General features: G+C 43.6%; 1 protein-coding gene across 11 annotated transcripts in view; it reads right to left on the bottom strand.

Moving 5' to 3' along the window:
- LOC140412655 (protein 4.1-like) overlaps nt 1-20,719 on the bottom strand; it is a 351,517-nt gene that overhangs the window by 72,382 nt on the left and 258,416 nt on the right. For 6 of the 11 annotated variants that reach the window (XM_072500846.1, XM_072500849.1, XM_072500848.1 and 3 more), the window contains 5 exons: nt 13,902-14,116; nt 11,139-11,201; nt 10,997-11,038; nt 10,629-10,691; nt 6,888-7,067 (listed from right to left, as the gene is read on the bottom strand). In XM_072500846.1, the coding sequence (XP_072356947.1) occupies nt 6,888-7,067; nt 10,629-10,691; nt 10,997-11,038; nt 11,139-11,201; nt 13,902-14,116 (563 nt within the window). The remainder of the gene's footprint in view (nt 1-6,887; nt 7,068-10,628; nt 10,692-10,996; nt 11,039-11,138; nt 11,202-13,901; nt 14,117-20,719) is intronic. The other 5 variants (XM_072500841.1, XM_072500842.1, XM_072500844.1 and 2 more) reach the window with 5 other exon arrangements.

The raw sequence follows: 20,719 nt of genomic DNA, 5'->3' as shown, positions 1-20,719 counted from the left end.
TGAAATGGCTATGGCCGAATACTCCGTTCCCTCCACCTTCGGGATCAGCGCCCTGCTCAGAACAAAAAAATATATCCGGGAGTAGGCTTTGTGTACGTGGGAGAAAAAAGAAAATTCCCTGGCCAGGGGCCTGGCAAATCTCCACGGATCCACTCCCCCCATCTGGTCCATAAACCCCCTAAGCACCTTGGCCGCAGCCGGCCTCTTCCCCGTCCTAGATTTGGAACGATCTAATGCTGGGTCCAACACCCCCATTATCAAGCTTCCTACCTCCAGGTCCGGAATGCGCCCCAACATACGCCTCATAAATCCAGCATCGTCCCAGTTCGGGGCGTATACGTTTACCAATACCACCCACGCCCCCTGCAGCCTACCGCTCACCATCACGTATCGACCTCCATTGTCCACTACTATATTCTTGGCCTCAAACGACTTGGCCCGCTTCCCCACCAGTATTGCCACCCCTCTTTTCTTCGCATCCAGCCCCGAATGGAATACCTGTCCTACCCATCCCTTTCTTAGCCTGACCTGGTCTGCCACCTTCAAATGTGTCTCCTGAAGCATGACCAAGTCTGCCTTCAGTCCCTTTAAGTGCGAGAACACCCGGGCCCTCTTAACCGGCCCATTCAGGCCCCTCACATTCCACGTTATCAGCCGGATTGGGGGGGTCCTCCTCCCCCCCTTCCCCCCCCTCTTTCTCCCCTCTCCCCCCTCCCCCCGCCAACTAGCCATCTCCTGTTTTAGGCCAGTCCCGTGCCCGCGCCTCCCGCACCCTCCAGTCCCCCAGACGGGGGATCCCCGCCCCGACCACCTCTTCTGTTTTCAGTTCCCCCTCGGTCAATGCAGTAGCAACCCTGTTTCCCCCCTCTCTCCCCCCTTCCCCCTCCCCCCGCTAGATCCATATCTAGCTCTTTTGCTCCCCCCATAACACTCCCGTAAGTCAGCTGACACCTGCTGACCCCGGCTTCCCGTTGACCCCCCCCTCCCCCACCGTGCGGAAATCCCCCCTCCTCCTCCTCCCCAGCAATCGGTGTGCGCTCTTCCATCCCCCCCCCCTCCGTCCTTCCCCAACGCGGGAAAAAGCCCGAGCTTTCCTGAGCCAGCCCCGCCCCCTCTGGCGCAGCTCCTGTTGCGGCCTTATCCAAATTCCCCCATCCCGGGGTCTCCCCTCCCTACAGCACCGGCGCCCACATTCCCCACAGTCTCCCCATCAGATCTCTTCCCCCATCCATCGCCCCACCCGTGGAACATTCCTTACGCATAGTTAAAACCCTGTATGCAACCGGCATCCCCCTCACAACCCTAGACCCTCAGTTTGAGTCCAACTTTTCAGTTTATATAAAGGTCCAAGCCTCTTCAAGCGTTTCAAAGTAGTGGTGTCGATCCTGAAATGTGACCCATAATCGCGCTGGCTGCAGCATTCCGAATCTCACCCCCTTCCTATGCAGCACAGCCTTGGCCCGATTAAAACCAGCGCTCTTTTTTGCCACCTCTGCACCCCAGTCCTGATAGATTCGGATCACCGCATTCTCCCACCTGCTGCTCCGTTCCTTCTTGGCCCATCTCAGGACACACTCTCTGACCACGAAACGATGAAACCTCACCACTACCGCCCTTGGCGGCTCGTTGGCCTTGGGTCTCCTCGCCAGGACCCAATGAGCCCCATCTAGCTCCAGGGGACTCGGAGAGGCCTCCGCATTCATCAGCGAATGGAGCATCGTGCTCACATATGCCCCGGCATCGGCCCCCTCCACCCCTTCAGGGAGATCCAGAATCCAAAGATTCTTCCTCCTCGACCTGTTCTCCAGGTCCTCGAATCTTTCGGCCCACCTGTTGTGCAGCGCCTCGTGCGCCTCCACCTTCACCGCCAGGCCCAAGATCTCGTCCTCGTTGGCTTTTTCCCGCACCTCTCGGATCTCTACCACTTGGGCCTTCTGAGTCTCCTTCAGCCCCTCGATCGCAGACAGCAGTGGCGCCAGCACCTCATTCTTAAGCTCCTCCACGCAGCGCCTGAGAAACTCCTGCTGCTCCAGCCCCCATGCTGCTTGATCTCCGCCCTCCGCCATCTTGTTTTTCCTCCCTGGTTTCTTACGCTGCTCCAAAGCCGCTTTTTTTACCGCTCCACTTCTGGTCCACTCCATATACTATGGAAGGGGGACCTTGCTCTCACCTTCCCACACGGGAAGTGGTCGAAAAATTTCCGTTGGGGCTCCTCTGGAGAGCCCAAAAGTCCGTTCTAGCGGGAGCCACCGGAATGTGCGGCTTAGCTCCGCATCGCCGCAACCGGAAGTCCGATTTCACTGTATTAATTACTGAATGTCCATGCCAATCCCAATGGCAAATTTCCAGACAAAATCGCCTCACTTTGCTTCTGTGCTGCGCAATGGTTCATTTATGACAATTTTAATTTCAACACATCCAAATTTCCTTTGCCCTTTTCTCAGCATGTCCTTTCTAAACATCATCCTGAATGCACTGTCAGCATATGCATTGCTACTTTCTCTGGTCAGTTCTTCAACTTTCTTGGCATCTTTTAGCTCCTTAAAGCTCTGTTACACTCTCCAACCCAGAGGTAGAAAACCTCACTTCTCAACCATTTCCTGCAGAATACTCATAACCTCCCACTCTCCTGCACTTTCTCAACATGTTTTTGCTTTAACAATCTCATTGCCAAATTCCCCAGACTCACCACCTATCTTTGTCCTGGTGCATCACTGCCTCTTCAAGTCTTAGAACTGTAGCCATGAATGTACACTATTCATAAATTACCTGATCATTTCAGGTTTCATTCTCTGCAGCCAAATGTTCTTACATTTATCCTGGAGAGCAAGGACAGCTTCAATTTTCAACAAGTGCCTTCACAGACTACCTTCTGCTGCTTCACTAGACTATTCATTCAATTGCCTCAGCTTTCTCCCAAATTTCCACAGTTCTCCACCATTAGGTCGCTTCTCACTTATGTGCCCTTGGTACTCAATCCAATCTCAAGACTCACCCTTTATACTTCCAGCATATTTTAAACCCAAATCTGACCATATTTATTTTGGCCCAATGCTCAGTAACATTACCAATAGGTCTCCCAAGTGATTATCCCCTCAAATATCTTACATTCAACTCCTATTTTGGATCTATCTTTCTTCTACAACATTGTTAATAATTTAATTTCCTAGCTCTGCCCCTACTTTTTGCATCATGTCCTACCTGAATCCCTTTGGGCTAGTTTCCATCCTACCCATAGCACTGAGCTAACTCCCTCGTATGGTTAGAAAGTGCCAGTCATAACACTCTGACAAAGCAATATTGTTGAACTTATACAAATTGTAAAACTAAGCATGTGGCAACATTTGACAAATGTTTAAGACATTAAACAGAGGGGGAAAAAAGTGACCTGACTGTAGTTACTGACAGAGATTTCAAAAGGCCAAACACACTGTACCATATTCAGATAATTTCTCTCGAAGGAGCAAAATATATTGGACTGAAACCAAAAGGATAAAGAACAGCCTGGGGTACCATATAAGGTATGGGAAAACAAAATACCAAACGGGATATTGCATTCTTCAAAAACGTGCCCTCAAAAGGATTTTTCACCTTTATATTGTTATCTTTTGTATATGGAAAATGGGGAATTGAATCAGTCAGAATGGATATGAAGGATTGAAATTTAAATGGCAAAGACTGAACTGAATGGCTGGCACTTTAAAAAACTGCCATTGCAAACTTTAGGTGTTAGAATAAATCAAGTTACACGTCACATTGTAAAATCGATTTCCAATTTGCCAAATATGTATATTTTGTATCAGCTAACATCTATAATAGAAGAATCTGAGAATTACATGCTAAATTTATACAATGTGATAAAGGTTCTTTTCCTCTGTGCTTGATTACAAACAAGTCACTGACGTCGAAGATGAAACTTTGACAGTTGCTAACGTAAAATGAACTAATTTTAGAGATAAGGGATTGGACAATAGGCACTATTTGAGATTTTTTTTCAACAACATGGTTCTATATGGCCTTGACAACCATAGTTACATTGACTTGATAAACATACTAGCACTTCTTTTGGTGTTGGTTTCTTTTTAAAAAATATATATTTATTAAAGTTTTTTCACAACACAATTTTTTCCCTTTACAAACAATAACCCCCCCCCGGTAACAAAATAACACAAAATCGCACTGAGCAAGATATATACATGGCAAAATTGTATATTTACATAGCTTTGTACACTGGCTCTCGCCCGCATGTGCCAGTTTCCCCCACCCTCCATGTTATCTCCTGCTCATCCATCCCCTCAAACAATCTCTCGTTCCCCCCCCCCCCCCCCAGGGTTGCTGCTGCTGCTGACCGACCTTCCTCTAACGCTCCGCGAGGTAGTCTAGGAACGGTTGCCACCGCCTGTAGAACCCCTGCGCAGACCCTCTCAAGGCAAACTTAATCCTCTCCAGTTTTATGAACCCAGCCATGTCGTTTATCCAGGCCTCCAGGCTAGGGGGCTTCGCCTCCTTCCACAATAGCAAGATCCTTCGCCGGGCTACTAGGGACGCAAAGGCCACAATTCCGGCCTCTTTCGCCTCCTGCACTCCCGGCTCATCCACTACTCCGAATATTGCTAGCCCCCAGCTTGGCTTGACCCGGACTTTCACCACCTGAGATATTGCTCCCGCCACTCCTCTCCAGAACCCCTCCAGTGCCGGGCATGACCAAAACATGTGGACATGGTGGTGTTGGTTTCTAACTAGGTTCATCCATAAATGAAGGTTCATTTTAAATGACTGGACGATGGAAACGATACCATCAAATACTAGGGGGGGTGGAATTGCACAATGGTATTGTCACTGGCATAGTAATCCGGAGACCTAGGGCAAGATCTGGGGATCCGGGTTCAAATCCACAGCAAATTAAATTTGAATTCAATAATAATTTGGAATTATAAGTCTAATGATGACAGTTATTGATTGTGCCAAAACCCCATCTGGTTCGCTAATGACCTTTAGGGAAGGAAATCTGCTGTCCTTATCTAATCTCGCCTTCATGTGACTTCTCTCTGTGGCGAGATCCGGATTAGCATACTTAAATGTGCCGTACATTTGTGGGGGGCGGGGGAAATGCCCATGTCTGTGGGGGTGACATTGTCCATGGGTGGGGACCCTCAAGCTCACAGAGATCAGGACATCCTTTCAAAATGGTGTCCTGATCTCTGAGGAACCGGTCTGGCCAGCGAGTTCAGCTCCCCAGTGATGAAAAAAATTCTGAGGGCAGAATTTACTGGCTGTTCACGCTGGCGGGATATTCCAGTTCCACCGTCGGCGCATAGATTTCTGGTGATGAGGGGTGAGTAGTCAACGGGAATTCCTGTCGACAACGGCGGGACCAGAAAATCCCACCCAAAGTGTGGGCTAGCTTAGGGCCCAAAAATTACGAAGTTAGATAGCAGCGGGGAACTCGCTGACAAAGCCAGGGAGAAACTCCCAGCCAAACTTGCCTGACATAACACTTGCTGCTAAAATCGCACCTTGGGTGGGATTCTTCGTTCCGCCGCACCCGTTTTCAGGTTCGCCGCGCCCCCACCGGCAGTGGGATCCTCCAGCTGGCCAATACGGTTTCCCATTGTGGGTATCCCCGCGCCTTCGGGAAATCCTTGGGCATGAGTGCGTTGCCAATGGATGGGAGGTTCTTGCCGACGGAATATCCAGCCCCCTAAGTGTGGTTGAATAGCGATGTGGATCTCACCCGAAAAGTCAACGAGAAACACCCCCGCCAAACTGACCCAAAATGATACTTAGAAATTGTTTAGTTGAACCATGCCCAAGTTTTTTCATTGTTGTCTCACCTGAACATCTGATTCAGGTGGGCGAGAACCAGGCAGTGCAGCTCATCCCCGAGGCTATAATGGGTGCTATAGTGGGTGCTATAAAAGCAACTTTGAAATTATATTTCTTACTAGTCAACGATGTAATGCCGTTTTTGTGAGCAAAGGATGCAATTCCTCATTGGTTCTCCAGAACGTAGATTATAATAATAATTAGAAAGTAGAAAATCGCAATTCACAAATTTAACTGCCAATAATTGAAATCTGAGTTACATGATCATGAAATGAGTGGTAACACTGATGAAAATAATAAATTATCCCAACGTGTCTTATACCAACAATATTCTTTGTACACCTGTGTAATAGCTCATGTGACAGAATAAATCTGACAGGCTAAGTGGTTTCTTTGAACTTTATTTCTTTTGGGATTTAGAGCGAAAAAACATCCACCAAGAAAGATTCAATTAAATGAAAGAAAGTTATTGATAAGCCTATGGAAGCATGTGCTTTAATCATAAATACATTAACAGGTCTAAGAATGAAACTGGATACTGTCTATGGCTAACTTAACATAATAAAGTTAGAATGAATGACATTTTAAACAAGAACCTTTACAAGCAGCGATAAAATCATAGAAGAATGATCTCCATTTCCACAACTGAGGAAAATGCAGACCACTGGCTTCCAAATCTCTGTCAATATTGTGCTTGTCTAATAGGAACAGAGTAGGCCATTCATACTCTCAAGTTTGTTCTGCCATTTAATTAATTTATGGCTGATCTGTACCTCAACTCCAGTTATCTGCATCTAATGATACCCAATTTTAACTGACCCCAGGATCCACATCCTTTTGGAAGACAGAATTACACATTTTCATTACCGTTGAACCTTGAAATAAAAACATGCTCCCTAATCTCTCTCCCGAATTGCCTGTCTCTAATTTTAAGATTGCACTCTTTTGCTCTAAGGCAAATTGTATTTACTTGATTTATCATTTTAAGCAACTCATTCCGTGGTAAATGACTATCAGGACACAACCTTTTAAGCAAAGAGAAGAAAAAAAATCAAACTTACTCCTTCTGTGCCAGATGGAATTTTCCCGTTGATATTCAATGTTCTAAAAGGTGAGTGTGCAGAGAGCCGTTTATCCCATTCATTAGGGCGTGGTTCAGGTACAGACTCCATAAAGCTGCGCTTCAGTTCGCTAATACTAGCATGATGTTTCATTATCTCATCTTGGGTTTTGTCTAGATCCTATTACGAACAATGAAACAGAAATCGGAGGAAGATATTAGGTTTTAAAAATACCGAAACAAATTAAAAAAAAAAATTTTTTTTTAGAGTACCCAATTCTTCTTTTTTCCAATTAAGGGGCAATTTAGCATGGCCAATTCACCTACCCTTCACATCTTTTTGGTTGTGGGGGTGAGACCCACGCAGACATGGGGAGAATGTCCAAACTCCACACGGATAGTGACCCAGAGCCGGGATCGAACCCAGGTCCTCTGTGCCGTGAGGCAGCAGTGCTAACTACTGCGCCACCGTGCTGCCCATACTGAAACACATTAATTGGAAAGGTCCGTGCTTTTAAAATGGATCACTAACCAGATTAATTAGCCAATCCATTCCTTTGAACACTAATAAGGCATAAATGCTGAATTTTATTTTACTTCTAAAATAGGTTTTCCTTTGATCCAAAGTGTACTTTATAGCTTTCTTGCTGAGACTTTTATCACCAACATTTGTTCAAAGTTATAATAAAAAGGAAAAAAGCATTTTATTTTTAACCATTTCTTCCCTTCTCCCTGATGTGCCATCTCATCCTAGAGTATGGTCCCGTGTGCACTGGCAACCTCTGGAACCTTGCCCAAGTGGCCATTCTTCCTGTACAACTTCCAGTGACTATTCACCGGCAATTCACCAGTGTTGGTATCACAACTGAGTTTAATGATATCAGCCAAATACCTGCACTTTCCAGTCGGAATTACTGGTTGAATTCTTCCCTAGCTCAAAGAACCACTTTTAAGGAATCTCAATTAATCTCCCGCTGTTAAAAAGGCAAAATGGAAAAAGATTTGACTGACCATTTTGGTGTATATCTCTGTAAAAACATCAAAGTCTTCAAGTGAACTGCTCAGTAGTGAACACTCTGAAAATCAATCAATATGGAAACCAGAAAGAAACAAAACTTCTAAATTGTGCAGTCTTGGCACTTGTAGCAACACTACAAATCCTATTTTCTTCCAATGAGCTGCTCTGTTAATTTACCATGATGTTTGGACAAAGTTACAGATGAAATGGAACACACACAAAACCAGAAGCAACATAAAACCTTCCAATTATCTTTATAAGCTTATGGCTAGGAAGTTGGTAACACAGCATCTTGCAACGTAAAGAGACAGTGAAGAAGAATGAGCATAAAGTTTGTGTTTGACATGCCCAGGTATTTACCATCAGGATCCGTTGAACATTCCTCTTCGATTTTTGTAGTCTTGCAAGTACTACATTTTTCTATCTTTTGTAAGATTTCTGCAGCTATTTAGGGTTATGATAAATTGAATTTTTAAAACAAAGCCTGATCTGAAAGCAGATTATCCACATGCTCAACATATCCACATTTAAGTGCATCTAAGTAAAGGGGGAAGAGCAATATTAATCACCAAGATTCAAATCCAACCCACATTCTATAGTGGTACAGAAGAGAATAGAAACTTTAGTGTGTAACTTTTCAAAACAATAGACCATAATGGATCAGCTGATCCACATCAGATCAGTACTAAAGCTGGCCTCAAATAAGCATGTACGGCACATCAGGGTCATATTTCAAACTAGTACAATCAATAAGCACAGTTTAAAATAAATCAATGTTCCCCTAATGAGTTAATGGGAACACGTAATGCATGATGTGGTACTAATCCACATAAGCTTTGGAGCGGGTGCAGAGGAGATTTACCAGGATGTTGCCTGGTATGGAGGGAAAATCTTATGAGGAAAGGCTGATGGACTTGAGGTTGTTTTCGTTAGAGAGAAGAAGGTTAAGAGGAGACTTAATAGAGGCATACAAAATGATCAGGGGGTTAGATAGGGTGGACAGTGAGAGCCTTCTCCCGCTGATGGAAATGGCTAGCACGAGGGGACATAGCTTTAAACTGAGGGGTAATAGATATAGGACAGACGTCAGAGGTAGGTTCTTTATGCAAAGAGTGGTGAGGCCGTGGAATGCCCTACCTGCAACAGTAGTGAACTCGCCAACATTGAGGGCATTTAAAAGTTTATTGGATAAGCATATGGATGATAATGGCATAGTGTAGGTTAGATGGCTTTTGTTTCGGTGCAACATCGTGGGCCGAGGGGCCTGTACTGCGCTGTATCGTTCTATGTTCTATAAGAGGCTCTCAAGTTCAATTCCAAGCTTGCACTGTCTTTGTAAATCTCAACCAATAGAATATAGTGGTTGCAAGTAGCCTCAATGCTAAGCTCCTCAATTCCTCATCACTACTTATAGTGACCTCCAGGAAAGAGGTCCACGTGAACACTGGGGGATAAATGGCCTGGACTCAGCTTCCAAGATTTCCACAGCCTCACCTACTGAAACAACATCAATTAGAAGAATGCCCAAGAAAGCATAACTGAGTGTCAATCCACACAATCAGGAGAACAGAGTTAAAAGGGAAAGAAAAACTATGTGGCACTGGTGACAAAGAATAAAGAAAAGTACAGCACAGGAACAGATCCTTCGGCCTTAGAAGCCTGTGCTGACGTGAAGTTACCCCAACTCAAGGTTTACACAACTGATTTGGTGCCTGAATGAGGCTTTTCTACCGCATATTTCCTTTCCTATTTTCTTAAGTAAACTAAGTATTTTTTCCAGTTCTTTTGACCCTGGTTCTTCATTGCAGATGTTTTAAGAACATGCTCACACCATTTCAATTTTCTTTGCTCAACCCTTGACCCCTTAATTTTGCTTCAGTTCAAGTTCCTTAAATCCACTTGCACGAGCAAACTAGATTATTGTCACTGCACATCTACCACATTCATAAAGGCAGGCCAGAATCTTTCTATGATTTATAAGGCTCATCATTTGGGAGCTGTTGGAACTTAGGTACAACTTTAGGCCTCTCTTCAATTTGTTTTAAATCTTCAGATGGGCTTCTACTCTGAGGTAGGACGACAAGAAAACAAGATCGACAAGTATTCAATGTTCCATGTCAAACTCAAAATGATCATTCCTCTTTTAAACCTTTAAGTTTTATGTAAGGTTAACAAAAAATGTTTCAGCTCATCAAGTCGTCAAAGGGACAAGCATGATTCAGCAAAAGGCAAATTGTGTTTCAGTACTGTTAGCAAATTAACCAGAGGGAACACTGTCTTTTAAGCCATGAAGAGCCACTATGGTTCAAGAATCATCATATTGTGAAGAGTGCATTGATTTTTAAATTTGTTCTTTTATATTCACAGAAATGTACTTCTGTGCATAAACATTAGCAGGACACCTTTATACCGGTGAAAAAAATAACAAAGGCAAAATTAATTTACAATTCTAATGTCCCCATTGGCCTGTGGACTTTCATAATAGATGATCTTAAATGACCACCTTCCCAACCATACTTTCAAGCAGCTTAAAAGGAAAAAAAAACCTCAAAACATGCCATGGCTTGCTTATAAAGTATCAGCACTTTTAAAAGAAAAACTCATATGTTTGCTTTTTGGTTACATGCAGCACATGCAACATTGTATGAATGCAGCCAAAGAATGAATGCAGGACTCTGGACTAAAGACAACTTGATGAATAACAAGCTTTCAATTCATACAAACCTCCAACATTAAATTGCTATGCCTGACATAAATGTTTTCACCCTCAACTTTCTTTGATCTCTTCTGCGAAATGAAAGAAGGGAAAAAAGAAAAGCACAAAAATTAAAATGTTGTTCTTGTGGCATTGCAAAGTAGCAAATAAAAAGTGTTCCAAAAAAAAAATTTCCATTAGCGTAGCAGAATCTAGACAGGATGATCATGGAACCACAAGAACACACCCAGATCAGATCACCAAAAGAAAAAGCAGAATGAGCCATTCACCATTGATGAGGAATCATAACATGATTAAACAAGGAAAATGATGCTTGGTACACACGGACAAAGATTCCCAAACACCCATCGAATTCGAACACTAAAAAAATGCTAACCTTGCGCATTCGGACAACCTCTTCCTCTCCATCAGGTTTTTGCTGTTTTAAGTGTTGAAAAAAAAAATGAAGTTTAGTAATCCTTGCCCATGTTTAAACTCAAATATTTGAACCATTTTCAATCTAATTTATGGAGACAAACCTGTGTTTTTTCATTTGTTGTGATAGGAATTGATACGATTTCAGTCTGCTGTGCGACAACCTGCTGTGTTGTCGTTAGAAACAAATGATTGCAGATTCAAGATAAATAATAATCTCAAGCATTCAATTTTACAGAATAATTTGTAAATATTTTTCAAAACCAGGCTGTAAAGTGGCTTTTTACATTTCCAAACATTATTTCTCCAACATTATCTTGTTACAAGGTTGTATCAAGTTTAAAAAATATATATATTTTTGAATGTGAAAGAGAAGCTATTTCTGTAATCTAAAGTGCAATGTAGACTTACTTTGTAAATCCTGATGTACGTAACTGCAGCAAATATTAACAAACTTAGCCTTACTCCATTTGTAGATACCAAAATGGTATGTTCTAGCTCTTATCCCCTTGTACTGGACATAATTGGAGTAAGAATTTGACACTGAATCAAGTTTAATTATTTTACCAACTGATGACAAATAAATTGAACAGAAACATTGGGCGACATTCTCCGACCCCCCGCCGGGTCGGAGAATCGCCGGGGGCTGGCGTGAATCCCGCCCCCGCTGGTTGCCGAAGTCTCCGGCACCGGATATTCGGCAGGGGCGGGAATCGCGCCGCGCCGGTTGGCGGGCCCCCCCCCGCTCGATTCTCCGGCCCGGATGGGCCGAAGTCCCACCGATAAATTGCCTGTCCCGCCGGCATAAATTAAATCACCTACCTTACCGGCGGGACAAGGCGGCGTGGGCGGGCTCCGGGGTCCTGGGGGGGGGGGGGGGGGGGGGGGGGGGGGGCGGCGCAGGGCGATCTGGCCCCGGGGGGGTGCCCCCACGGTGGCCTGGTCCGCGATCGGGGCCCACCGATCCACGGGCGGGCCTGTGCCGTGGGGGCACTCTTTCCCTTCCGCCTCCGTCACGGTGGAGACCGTGGCGGAGGTGGAAGAGACTCCCTCCACTGCGCATGCGTGGGAAACTGTCATTGGCCGCTGACGCTCCCGCGCATGCGCCGCCCCGAGATGTCATTTCCGCGCCAGCTGGCGGGGCACCAAAGGCCGTTTCCGCCAGCTGGCGGGGCGGAAATTCGTCCGGCGTCGGCCTAGCCCCTCAATGTTGGAGCTCGGCCCCCAAAGATGCGGAGCATTCCGCACCCTTGCGGCAGCGCGATGCCCGTCTGATTGGCGCCGTTTTGGGCGCCAGTCGGCGGACATCGCGCCGTTTCGGGAGAATTTCGCCCATTGTTTTTCAATACAGTGCATCATCATTAGCTGTTGCTCTGTTCCTCTTGCAGTACAATAAAATGTATCCTTTCATGGAATTTGAGTGTCATTGGAAAGTCAGCATTTGTTAGCCATCCCTAATTACCTTTGAACTGAGTAGTGTGCGAGGCCATTCCATGGGGCAGTCAACCACATTTCTGTGGGTCTGGAGTCACATGTAGGCCAGACCAGGTAAGAGTGGCAGATTTCTTTCCCTTAAGGACATTAATGAACCAGGTTTTTTTTTTTCTTAATGACAATCAATGATAGCTTCATGATCACCACTAGAGCCTCAATTCCAAATTTATTAACTGAATTCAGTTTCCACCAGCTGCCATGGTGGCAATTGAGCCCATGTCCCCAGAGCACATCAAATATTTAAAATGAAAATACTCCATTCTTCAAACCTGTCTCCAAAACTTATTTCAAGTTTCATCACGCAAATGGTGGCATAGTGGTATTATACATAGATACATTGATAACAGGAGCAGGAGGCCGCCCGCCCTTCGAGCCTGCTCCCCCATTTATCACGATCATGGCTGATCATCCAACTCAATAGCCTAATCCCACTTTCTCCCCATCGCCCCAAATGCTATATCTAGCCGCCTCTTGAATATATTCAATGTTTTACCATCAACTACTTCCTGTGGTAATGAATTCCACAGGCTCACCAATCTTTGGGTGAAGAAATGCGCCTCAACTCTGTACGAAACGCTCTTCTCGTTTTACATCTACCTTCACATCCGCTTGAGCTGCTTTTTGATTCAGTCACTCTTGTTATCTTGGCTGTGGCTGGGCTACTGATTTCCATTGAATGACTTTGAATTATGAAATGAAAATCGCTTATTGTCACAAGTGGTTGGTGCAGAGGTAACTGCCCTTGAGCTTCTTATCACTGTACTAGTCTTCCAGAGACCCAAGGTAATGCTCCACGGCAGCTGGTGAAATTTGAATTCAATAAAAATCTGGATTTAAATGTCTAATGATGACCATGAAACCATTGTTGATTGTTGTGAAAACCTATTACTGATTCACTAATGTCCTATACCTGGTCTGGCCTACATGTGGCTCTAGATCCACTCTTAAGAGCCTCAAGGGTAATAGGGAATGAACAATAAATGCCAGATTTAAAAAAATTAAGAGGGGTGGGTAGCTGCCATTTATATCCCATAATGCTGCAGGGGTAGACTGGAACAACAGCTACTACCAATATGTAATGCAATCATTTTGGAACAATACTGTCACTGGCCAATTGTTTATGGAGAAACTGCTCTGCCAGGATGGTTACCTGAAGAAAGATTATCTGACCCCAAATAAGTAAATTAATTTATTGTACTTTTATATAACAGTCATAACAGACAGAAAAGGCTCACTTTAAAATTAGACAACAAAAGACTAGGACTGCAACTCAACATCAAGAAGATTGAGCTAAAGACCTATTAAATATCGCTTTTGTAAAATGCATTTAAAATATCTTCAAACAAATAAAAGGTTCAGCTCCAAGAATATACCTTAACCTCCTGGACTGGTTCTGATCTGTTTTTGTCAACTAGACGCTCTTCTTGTTTTACCTCTCCCGTCACATCCTCTTTAGCTGCTTTTGATTCAGTCACTCTTGTTGTCTCGGCTGTGGCTGGGCTACTGACTTCCACTGAATGACTTTGAATTATGGTTGGTGCAGAGGTAACTGCCCTTGGGCTTCTATCCGGAGTCCCAGCTACCGCAGCTGTAAGGAAATGCATCAAGCTCACTCACTGGAATTTTACAAACAATAGTTTAATACAAATTTACTATTTAAAACGCAGGAAAATGCAAAAATAGCCATTAAAAGTACACAGAATTCTACGCAAACAATTCATATCTTCAGGAATGTGAATGCCAGGTAAGCATAAATGTTATTTTATCCCCAAAATTTGTTGCTAACTGCACATAGGTTTAAAAGCAATCAGTCCTTAAATGTTGCTGACGAGCTTTCATCTTGCAAGGAGTGAATTTGCCAAATTATGGATTTTGTCAGATTATAAAAGCCTGATCTAAATAAGAGGTGTAGAGAGTTATTGATCTTGAAATAGAATTACTAAACCAGAACTAAGGCACGACTTAATAACAGAAAATGCTGGAAAAACTCAGCAAGTCTGGCAGCATCTGTAGAGAAAGAAATAGAGAAAATGGGTGGAATTTTATCAAAAATAAGCAGAATGGTGCAGCTGGAGGGAAAAATGGCAAGGAGGCCACAAGCCCCAAAGGTGGCTTTCCCTGCCGTATTGTTCGGCACAAAAAACATTTATTTTGGAATTTTTTTAAAATTGAGTTTTCATATTTTATATTCAATAAATGATACATTATCAGAAAAAAACACAACAAACATGTATAATTACGAGCGAGCATCCTCACAACAACAACTGTGGCCGTAACCCCCTTTAACTCGGATTCTTATTTTACATTCCCCGATATGGCCAAGACACATACTTACAGGCATTTATATACAATTTGGTTTGGGCCTTAGTTTGCCATCGGACCGGTCGGTCCCTTGCACCTTTGTCCCTCTTGTTGTACCTCATGTTCCTTTTCGTTTGCCTTCAACCCCCCCGCCCCCCCCCCCCCCCCCACCCCCTCACCCTGCATAAACTACGACCCCTAGTTCAGGGGTCCCCTACCATCGGGAACATTCTTTTTGAATCTACCCTGTCTAATCTGGTTAGAATTTCTGGTACGTTTTTACGAGGTCCCCTCTCACTCTTCTAAACTCCAATTACTATAATCCTAACCAATTTAGCCTCTCCTCATATGACAGTCCCGCCATCCCAGGAATCAACCTGGTAAACCTTTGCTGTACTCTCTCCATAGCAAGAATATCCTTCCTTAGATAAGGACACCAAAACTGCACACAATACTCCAGGTGTGGCCTCACCGATGCCCTATATCAGTGTTCTTCGAAGTCGGGGGCGCGATCCGCAGGTGGGTCGTGGGCGGGTGTCGGGAGGGTCACGGAACCGTTGTCCGCGGTGCTCCCGATCGCGAAAATCCCCGCGCAGCAGCCGGCTTTTCATAATGCCGGCTGCAAACGGCCGGGAACATGTTAAAAAAAGAAAATTCGGCCGCATTGCGCATGCGCGCCAATAATCAGGCATGCATGCGCAGTGCGGCCGCTATTTTTTTTTTTTAAAAAGGTTGCAGCTTTTTGTTTTACAAGTTCTGTAGTGGTTTTTATTTATTTATTCATTTATTTTATTCATTTAATTTTTATTTTTTTCATTTCTTTTATTCATTTTTTTTTTACAAGTTCGGGGGGGGGCGTTTATTCATTTTTTGCATTTATGTTACTCATTTTATTTTTTATACAAGTTCGGGGGGGGGGGGTTTATTTCATAAAATTTAACAGGAAAATAATTCAGAACTTTGGACAGATGGAGACTCCATAATTTCCGACACCAGAAGGCTTCACCTTCATCCAACAGGTTCCATTGGAGGAGCGTGTACGAGGGCCAAAGGGACACAAAACCATTTCCTCCATTTGTGTCAGCAGCAAACAAGGTAAGAAAATGAAAATGAAAATCGCTTATTGTTACAAGTAGGCTTCAAATGAAGTTACTGTGAAAAGCCCCTAGTCTCCACATTCCGGCACCTGTTCAGGGAGGCTGGTACGGGAATTGAACCATGCTGCTGGCCTGCCTTGGTCTGCTTTCAAAGCCAGCGATTTAGCCCTGTGCTAAACCAGCCCCTTGAAATGAAAATTGCTTATTGTCACAAGTAGGCTTCAAATGAAGTTACTGTGAAAAGCTCCTAGTCGCCACATTCCGGCGCCTGTTCGGGGAGGCTGGTATGGGAATTGAACCGTGCTGCTGGCCTGCCTTGGTCTGCTTTAATAGCCAGCGATTTAGCCCAGTGTGCTAAACCAGGGAAAATGGTGGGTCACGCAGGTCGGCCGGCATGGGTCACAAAGGTCGGCCGGCATGGGTCACAAAGGTCGGCCGGGTTGGGTCACAAAGGTTGGCCGGTTGGTAAAAATGGGTCCCCGGAAAAAAAGTTTGAAGAACACTGCCCTATATAATTGCAGTAAAACATCTCTATTCTTATACTCAAATCCTTTCGCTACGAAGGCCAACATACCATCTGCCTACTTTACTGCTTGCTGTACCTGTGCGCTTACTTTCAGCGACTGATGCACGAGGACACAAAGGTCTCACTGAGTATCCATCTCTCTCAATTTACACCCATTCAAATAATAATCTGCCTTCCTGTTTTTGCTACTGAAACAGATAACCTCATATTTATCCACATTATATACTGCATCTGCCATGCATGTGCCCACTCACTTAGCCTTTCCAAATCCCACTGAAGCACCTCGGCATCCTCCTCACAGCTCACCCTCCCATCCAACTTTATATCATCTGCAAATTTGGAGATAATACATTTAGTTCCCTCGTCCAAATCATAATATATAATGTGAACAGTTGGGGTCCTAGCACAGATCCCTGTGGTACCCCACTAGTCACGGCTTGTCAATCAGAAAAAGACCCATTTAGTCCAACTTTTTGCTTCCTGTCTTATAACCAGCTTTCTGTCCATCTCAAGACACTACCTGTAATCGCATGCGCTTTAAATATACATATTAGTCGGCTATGTGAGACCTTGTCGAAAGCCTTCTGAAAGTCTAAATAAACCACAAACACCGTTGTTCTCCCTGGTCAACTCTGCTAGTTACATCTTCAAAGAATTCTAGTTGATTTGTCAAGCATGATTTTCCATTCATAAATCCATGCTGACTGTCTGATTACACCACTACTTTCCAAATGCTATGCTATGAAATCCTTGATAATTGACTCCAGCAACTTCCCTACTACTGGTGTTAGGCTCACTGGTCTAGAGTTCCGTGTTCTCCCTACCTTCCTTTTTGAATAGCAGGGATAGATTTGCTACCCTCCAATCTGTAGGAACCATTCCAGAGTCAAAAAATTTTTGGAAAATGACCACCAATGGATTTACTATTTCTAGGGCCACTTCCTTAAGTACTCTGGATGAAGGTAGTCAGGCCCTGAAGATTTGTCTGCCTTCAATCCCATTAATTTCCCCAAAACCATTTCTCTACTAATACTAATTTCCTTCAGCTCCTCACTAAAACTTGTGCTTCTCAGAACTTCTGGTACATTATTCATGTCTTCCTTTGTGAAGACAGAAGCAAAGTACAAATGTAGTTCCTCAGCCATTTCTTTGTTTCCCATTATGAATTCACACGTTTCTGAAGCAAAGGGCCTACATTAGTTTCATCTTTTTCCCTGTACATACCTATAGAAACTTTTACAGTTAGCTTTTAAGTTCCCCGCTAGTTTACTTTCAAATTATATTTTCCCCTTCTTAATCAATCCCTTGGTCGGCCTTTGTGGAATTTTAAACTTCCAAATCCTCAGGTCTATTGCTTTTTCTTGCTAATTTGTATGCCTCTTCTAATACTGGCTCCCATTTCCCTTGCAAACTATGGTTAGGCCACAGTTCTCTTTCTACTCTTGCGCCAAATAGGAATAAACAACTTTCGGAATTCACCTATTCATTCCTCAAATGCTTGCCACTGCCTGTCTGCTGTCCGTTCTTTCAGGAATGTTTCCCAGATCATCGTAGCCATCTCATGCCTCATACCATCATAGTTACCTTTATTGAGATTCAGGACCCTGGTCTCAGAATCAACGACCTCACTATTCGCCTTGATAAAGAATTCTACCATATTCTGGTCACTCATACCCAAGGGTTCTCTCACAACCAGATTGCCAACTAATCCTTTCTCATTGCTCAAAACACAGTCCAAGATGGCCTGTTCCCTTGTTGGTTCCTCAACGTATTAGTTCAGAAAACTATCGCGTATACACTCCAGAAATTCCTCCTCTATTGTACTGTGACTAACCGGAGTCACCCAATCTATATGCAGATTAAAGTCACCCATAATCACAGTGTTCCTTGATCACATTCATCTCAGATTTCCTGTCTAATGCCAACATTACCACTGCAGTTTGGTGGTCTGTACACCACCCCTATGAATGTTCTTTGCCCTTGATATTTCTTAACTTGACCCAGACAGATTCCGCATCATCTGTGAAATATCTTTCCTCCATATTGTAACAATATCTTTTTAATCAACAATGCAACACCATCACCTTTTCCTTTCTATCTGTCCTTCCGAAAATCTGAATAGCCCTCAAATGTTTAATTCCCATCCTTGGAGCCATGTCTCTATAATTCCAACTATATCATATCCCTTTACATCTATCTGCACAACTAATTCATCCATTTTATTTTGAATGCTCCACGCGTTCAGGTACAAAACCTTAAGGTTAGTCCTTAGGAGAGGTTACTGATCAAGGTGTTAAGATTTAAAGCAGAGGTATAAACGGCAACATAAGTGTACTTTACCTGAATGCTCGTAGTATTCAGAATAAGGTAAATGAGTTGATGGTGCAAATCATCGTGAATGACTATGATTGAGTGGCCATTACTGAAACATGGTTAAGGAATGGTCACGACTGGGAGTTAAATATCCAAGGGTATCAAACTATTCGGAAGGACAGAGCGGATGGTAAAAGGAGGTGGTGTAGCTCTGTTATTTAAAGATGACATCCGGGCAATAGTAAGGGATGACATCGGTGCTATGGAGGATAAGCTTGAATCCATTTGGGTGGAAATCAGGAATAGTAAAGCTAAAAAGTCACTGATAGGAGTAGTCTATCGGCCACCAAATAGTAACATTATGGTGGGGCAGGCAATAAACAAAGAAATAACTGATGCATGTAGAAATGGTGCAGCAGTTATCATGGGGGATTTTAATCTACATGTCGATTGGTTTAACCAGGTCGGTCAAGGCAGCCTTGACGAGGAGTTTATAGAATATATCCGCAATAGTTTCCTAGAACAGTATGTAATGGAACCGACGAGGAAACAAGCGGTCCTCGATCTGTTCCTGTGTAATGAGACAGGATTGATTGATGATCTCATAGTTAGGGATCCTCTCGGAAGGAACAATCATAATATGGTGGAATTTAAAAAACAGATAGAGGGTGAGAAGGTAAAATAAAACACTAGCGTTTTGTGCTTAAACAAAGGAGATTACAATGGGATGAGAGAAGAGCTAGCGAAGGTAGACTGGGAGCAAAGACTTTATGGTGAAACAGTTGAGGAACAGTGGAGAACCTTCCAAGCGATTTTTCACAGTGCTCAGCAAAGGTTTATACCAACAAAAAGGAAGGACGGTAGAAAGAGTGAAAATCGACCGTAGATATCGAAAGAAATAAGGGAGAGTATCAAATTGAAGGAAAAAGCATACAAAGTGGCAAAGATTAGTGGGAGACTAGAGGACTGGGAAATCTTTAGGGGGCAACAGAAAGCTACTAAAAAAGCTATAAAGAGTAAGATAGATTATGAGAGTAAACTTGCTCAAAATATAAAAACAGACAGTAAAAGTTTCTACAAATATATAAAACAAAAAAGAGTGGCTAAGGTAAATATTGGTCCTTTAGAGGATGAGAAGGGAGATTTAATAATGGGAGATGAGGAGATGAGGAAATGGCTGAGGAACTGAACAGGTTTTTTGGGTCGGTCTTCACAGTGGAAGACACAAATAACATGCCAGTGACTGATGGAAATGAGACTATGACAGCTGAGGACCTTGAGATGATTGTTATCACTAAGGAAGTAGTGATGGGCAAGCTAATGGGGCTAAAGGTAAACAAATCTCCTGGCCCTGATGGAATGCATCCCAGAGTGCTAAAAGAGATGGCTAGGGAAATTGCAAATGCACTAGTGATAATTTACCAAAATTCACTAGACTCTGGAGTGGTCCCGGCGGATTGGATATTCGCAAACGTGACACCATTGTTTAAAAAAGGAGGTAGGCAGAAAGCAGGTAATTATAGGCCAGTTAGCTTAACTTCGGTAGTAGGGAAGATTCTGGTATCTATCATCAAGCAAGAAATAGCGAGGCATCTGGATGGAAATTGTCCCATTGGGCAGACGCAGCATGGGTTCATTAAAGGGCAGGTCATGCCTAACTAATTTAATGGAATTTGAGGGCATTACCAGTGCGGTAGATAACGGGGAGCCAATGGATGTGGTATATCTGGATTTCCAGATAGCTTTTGACAAGGTGCCACACAAAAGGTTGTTGCATAAGATAAAGCTGCATGGCATTAAGGGTAAAGTAGTAGCATGGATAGAGGATTGGTTAATTAATAGAAAGCAAAGAGTGGGGATTAATGGGTCTTTCTCTGGTTGGCAATCAGTAGCTAGTGGTGTCCCTCAGGGTTCAGAGGTGGGCCCACAATTTACATAGATGATTTGTACTTGG

This window comes from Scyliorhinus torazame, chromosome 1, assembly GCF_047496885.1.
Source record: "Scyliorhinus torazame isolate Kashiwa2021f chromosome 1, sScyTor2.1, whole genome shotgun sequence".
Classification (NCBI taxonomy): Eukaryota; Metazoa; Chordata; class Chondrichthyes; order Carcharhiniformes; family Scyliorhinidae; genus Scyliorhinus; species Scyliorhinus torazame.
The sequence above is the reverse complement of the archived record's forward strand: the minus strand, read 5'-3'. Positions and strand labels throughout refer to the sequence as shown.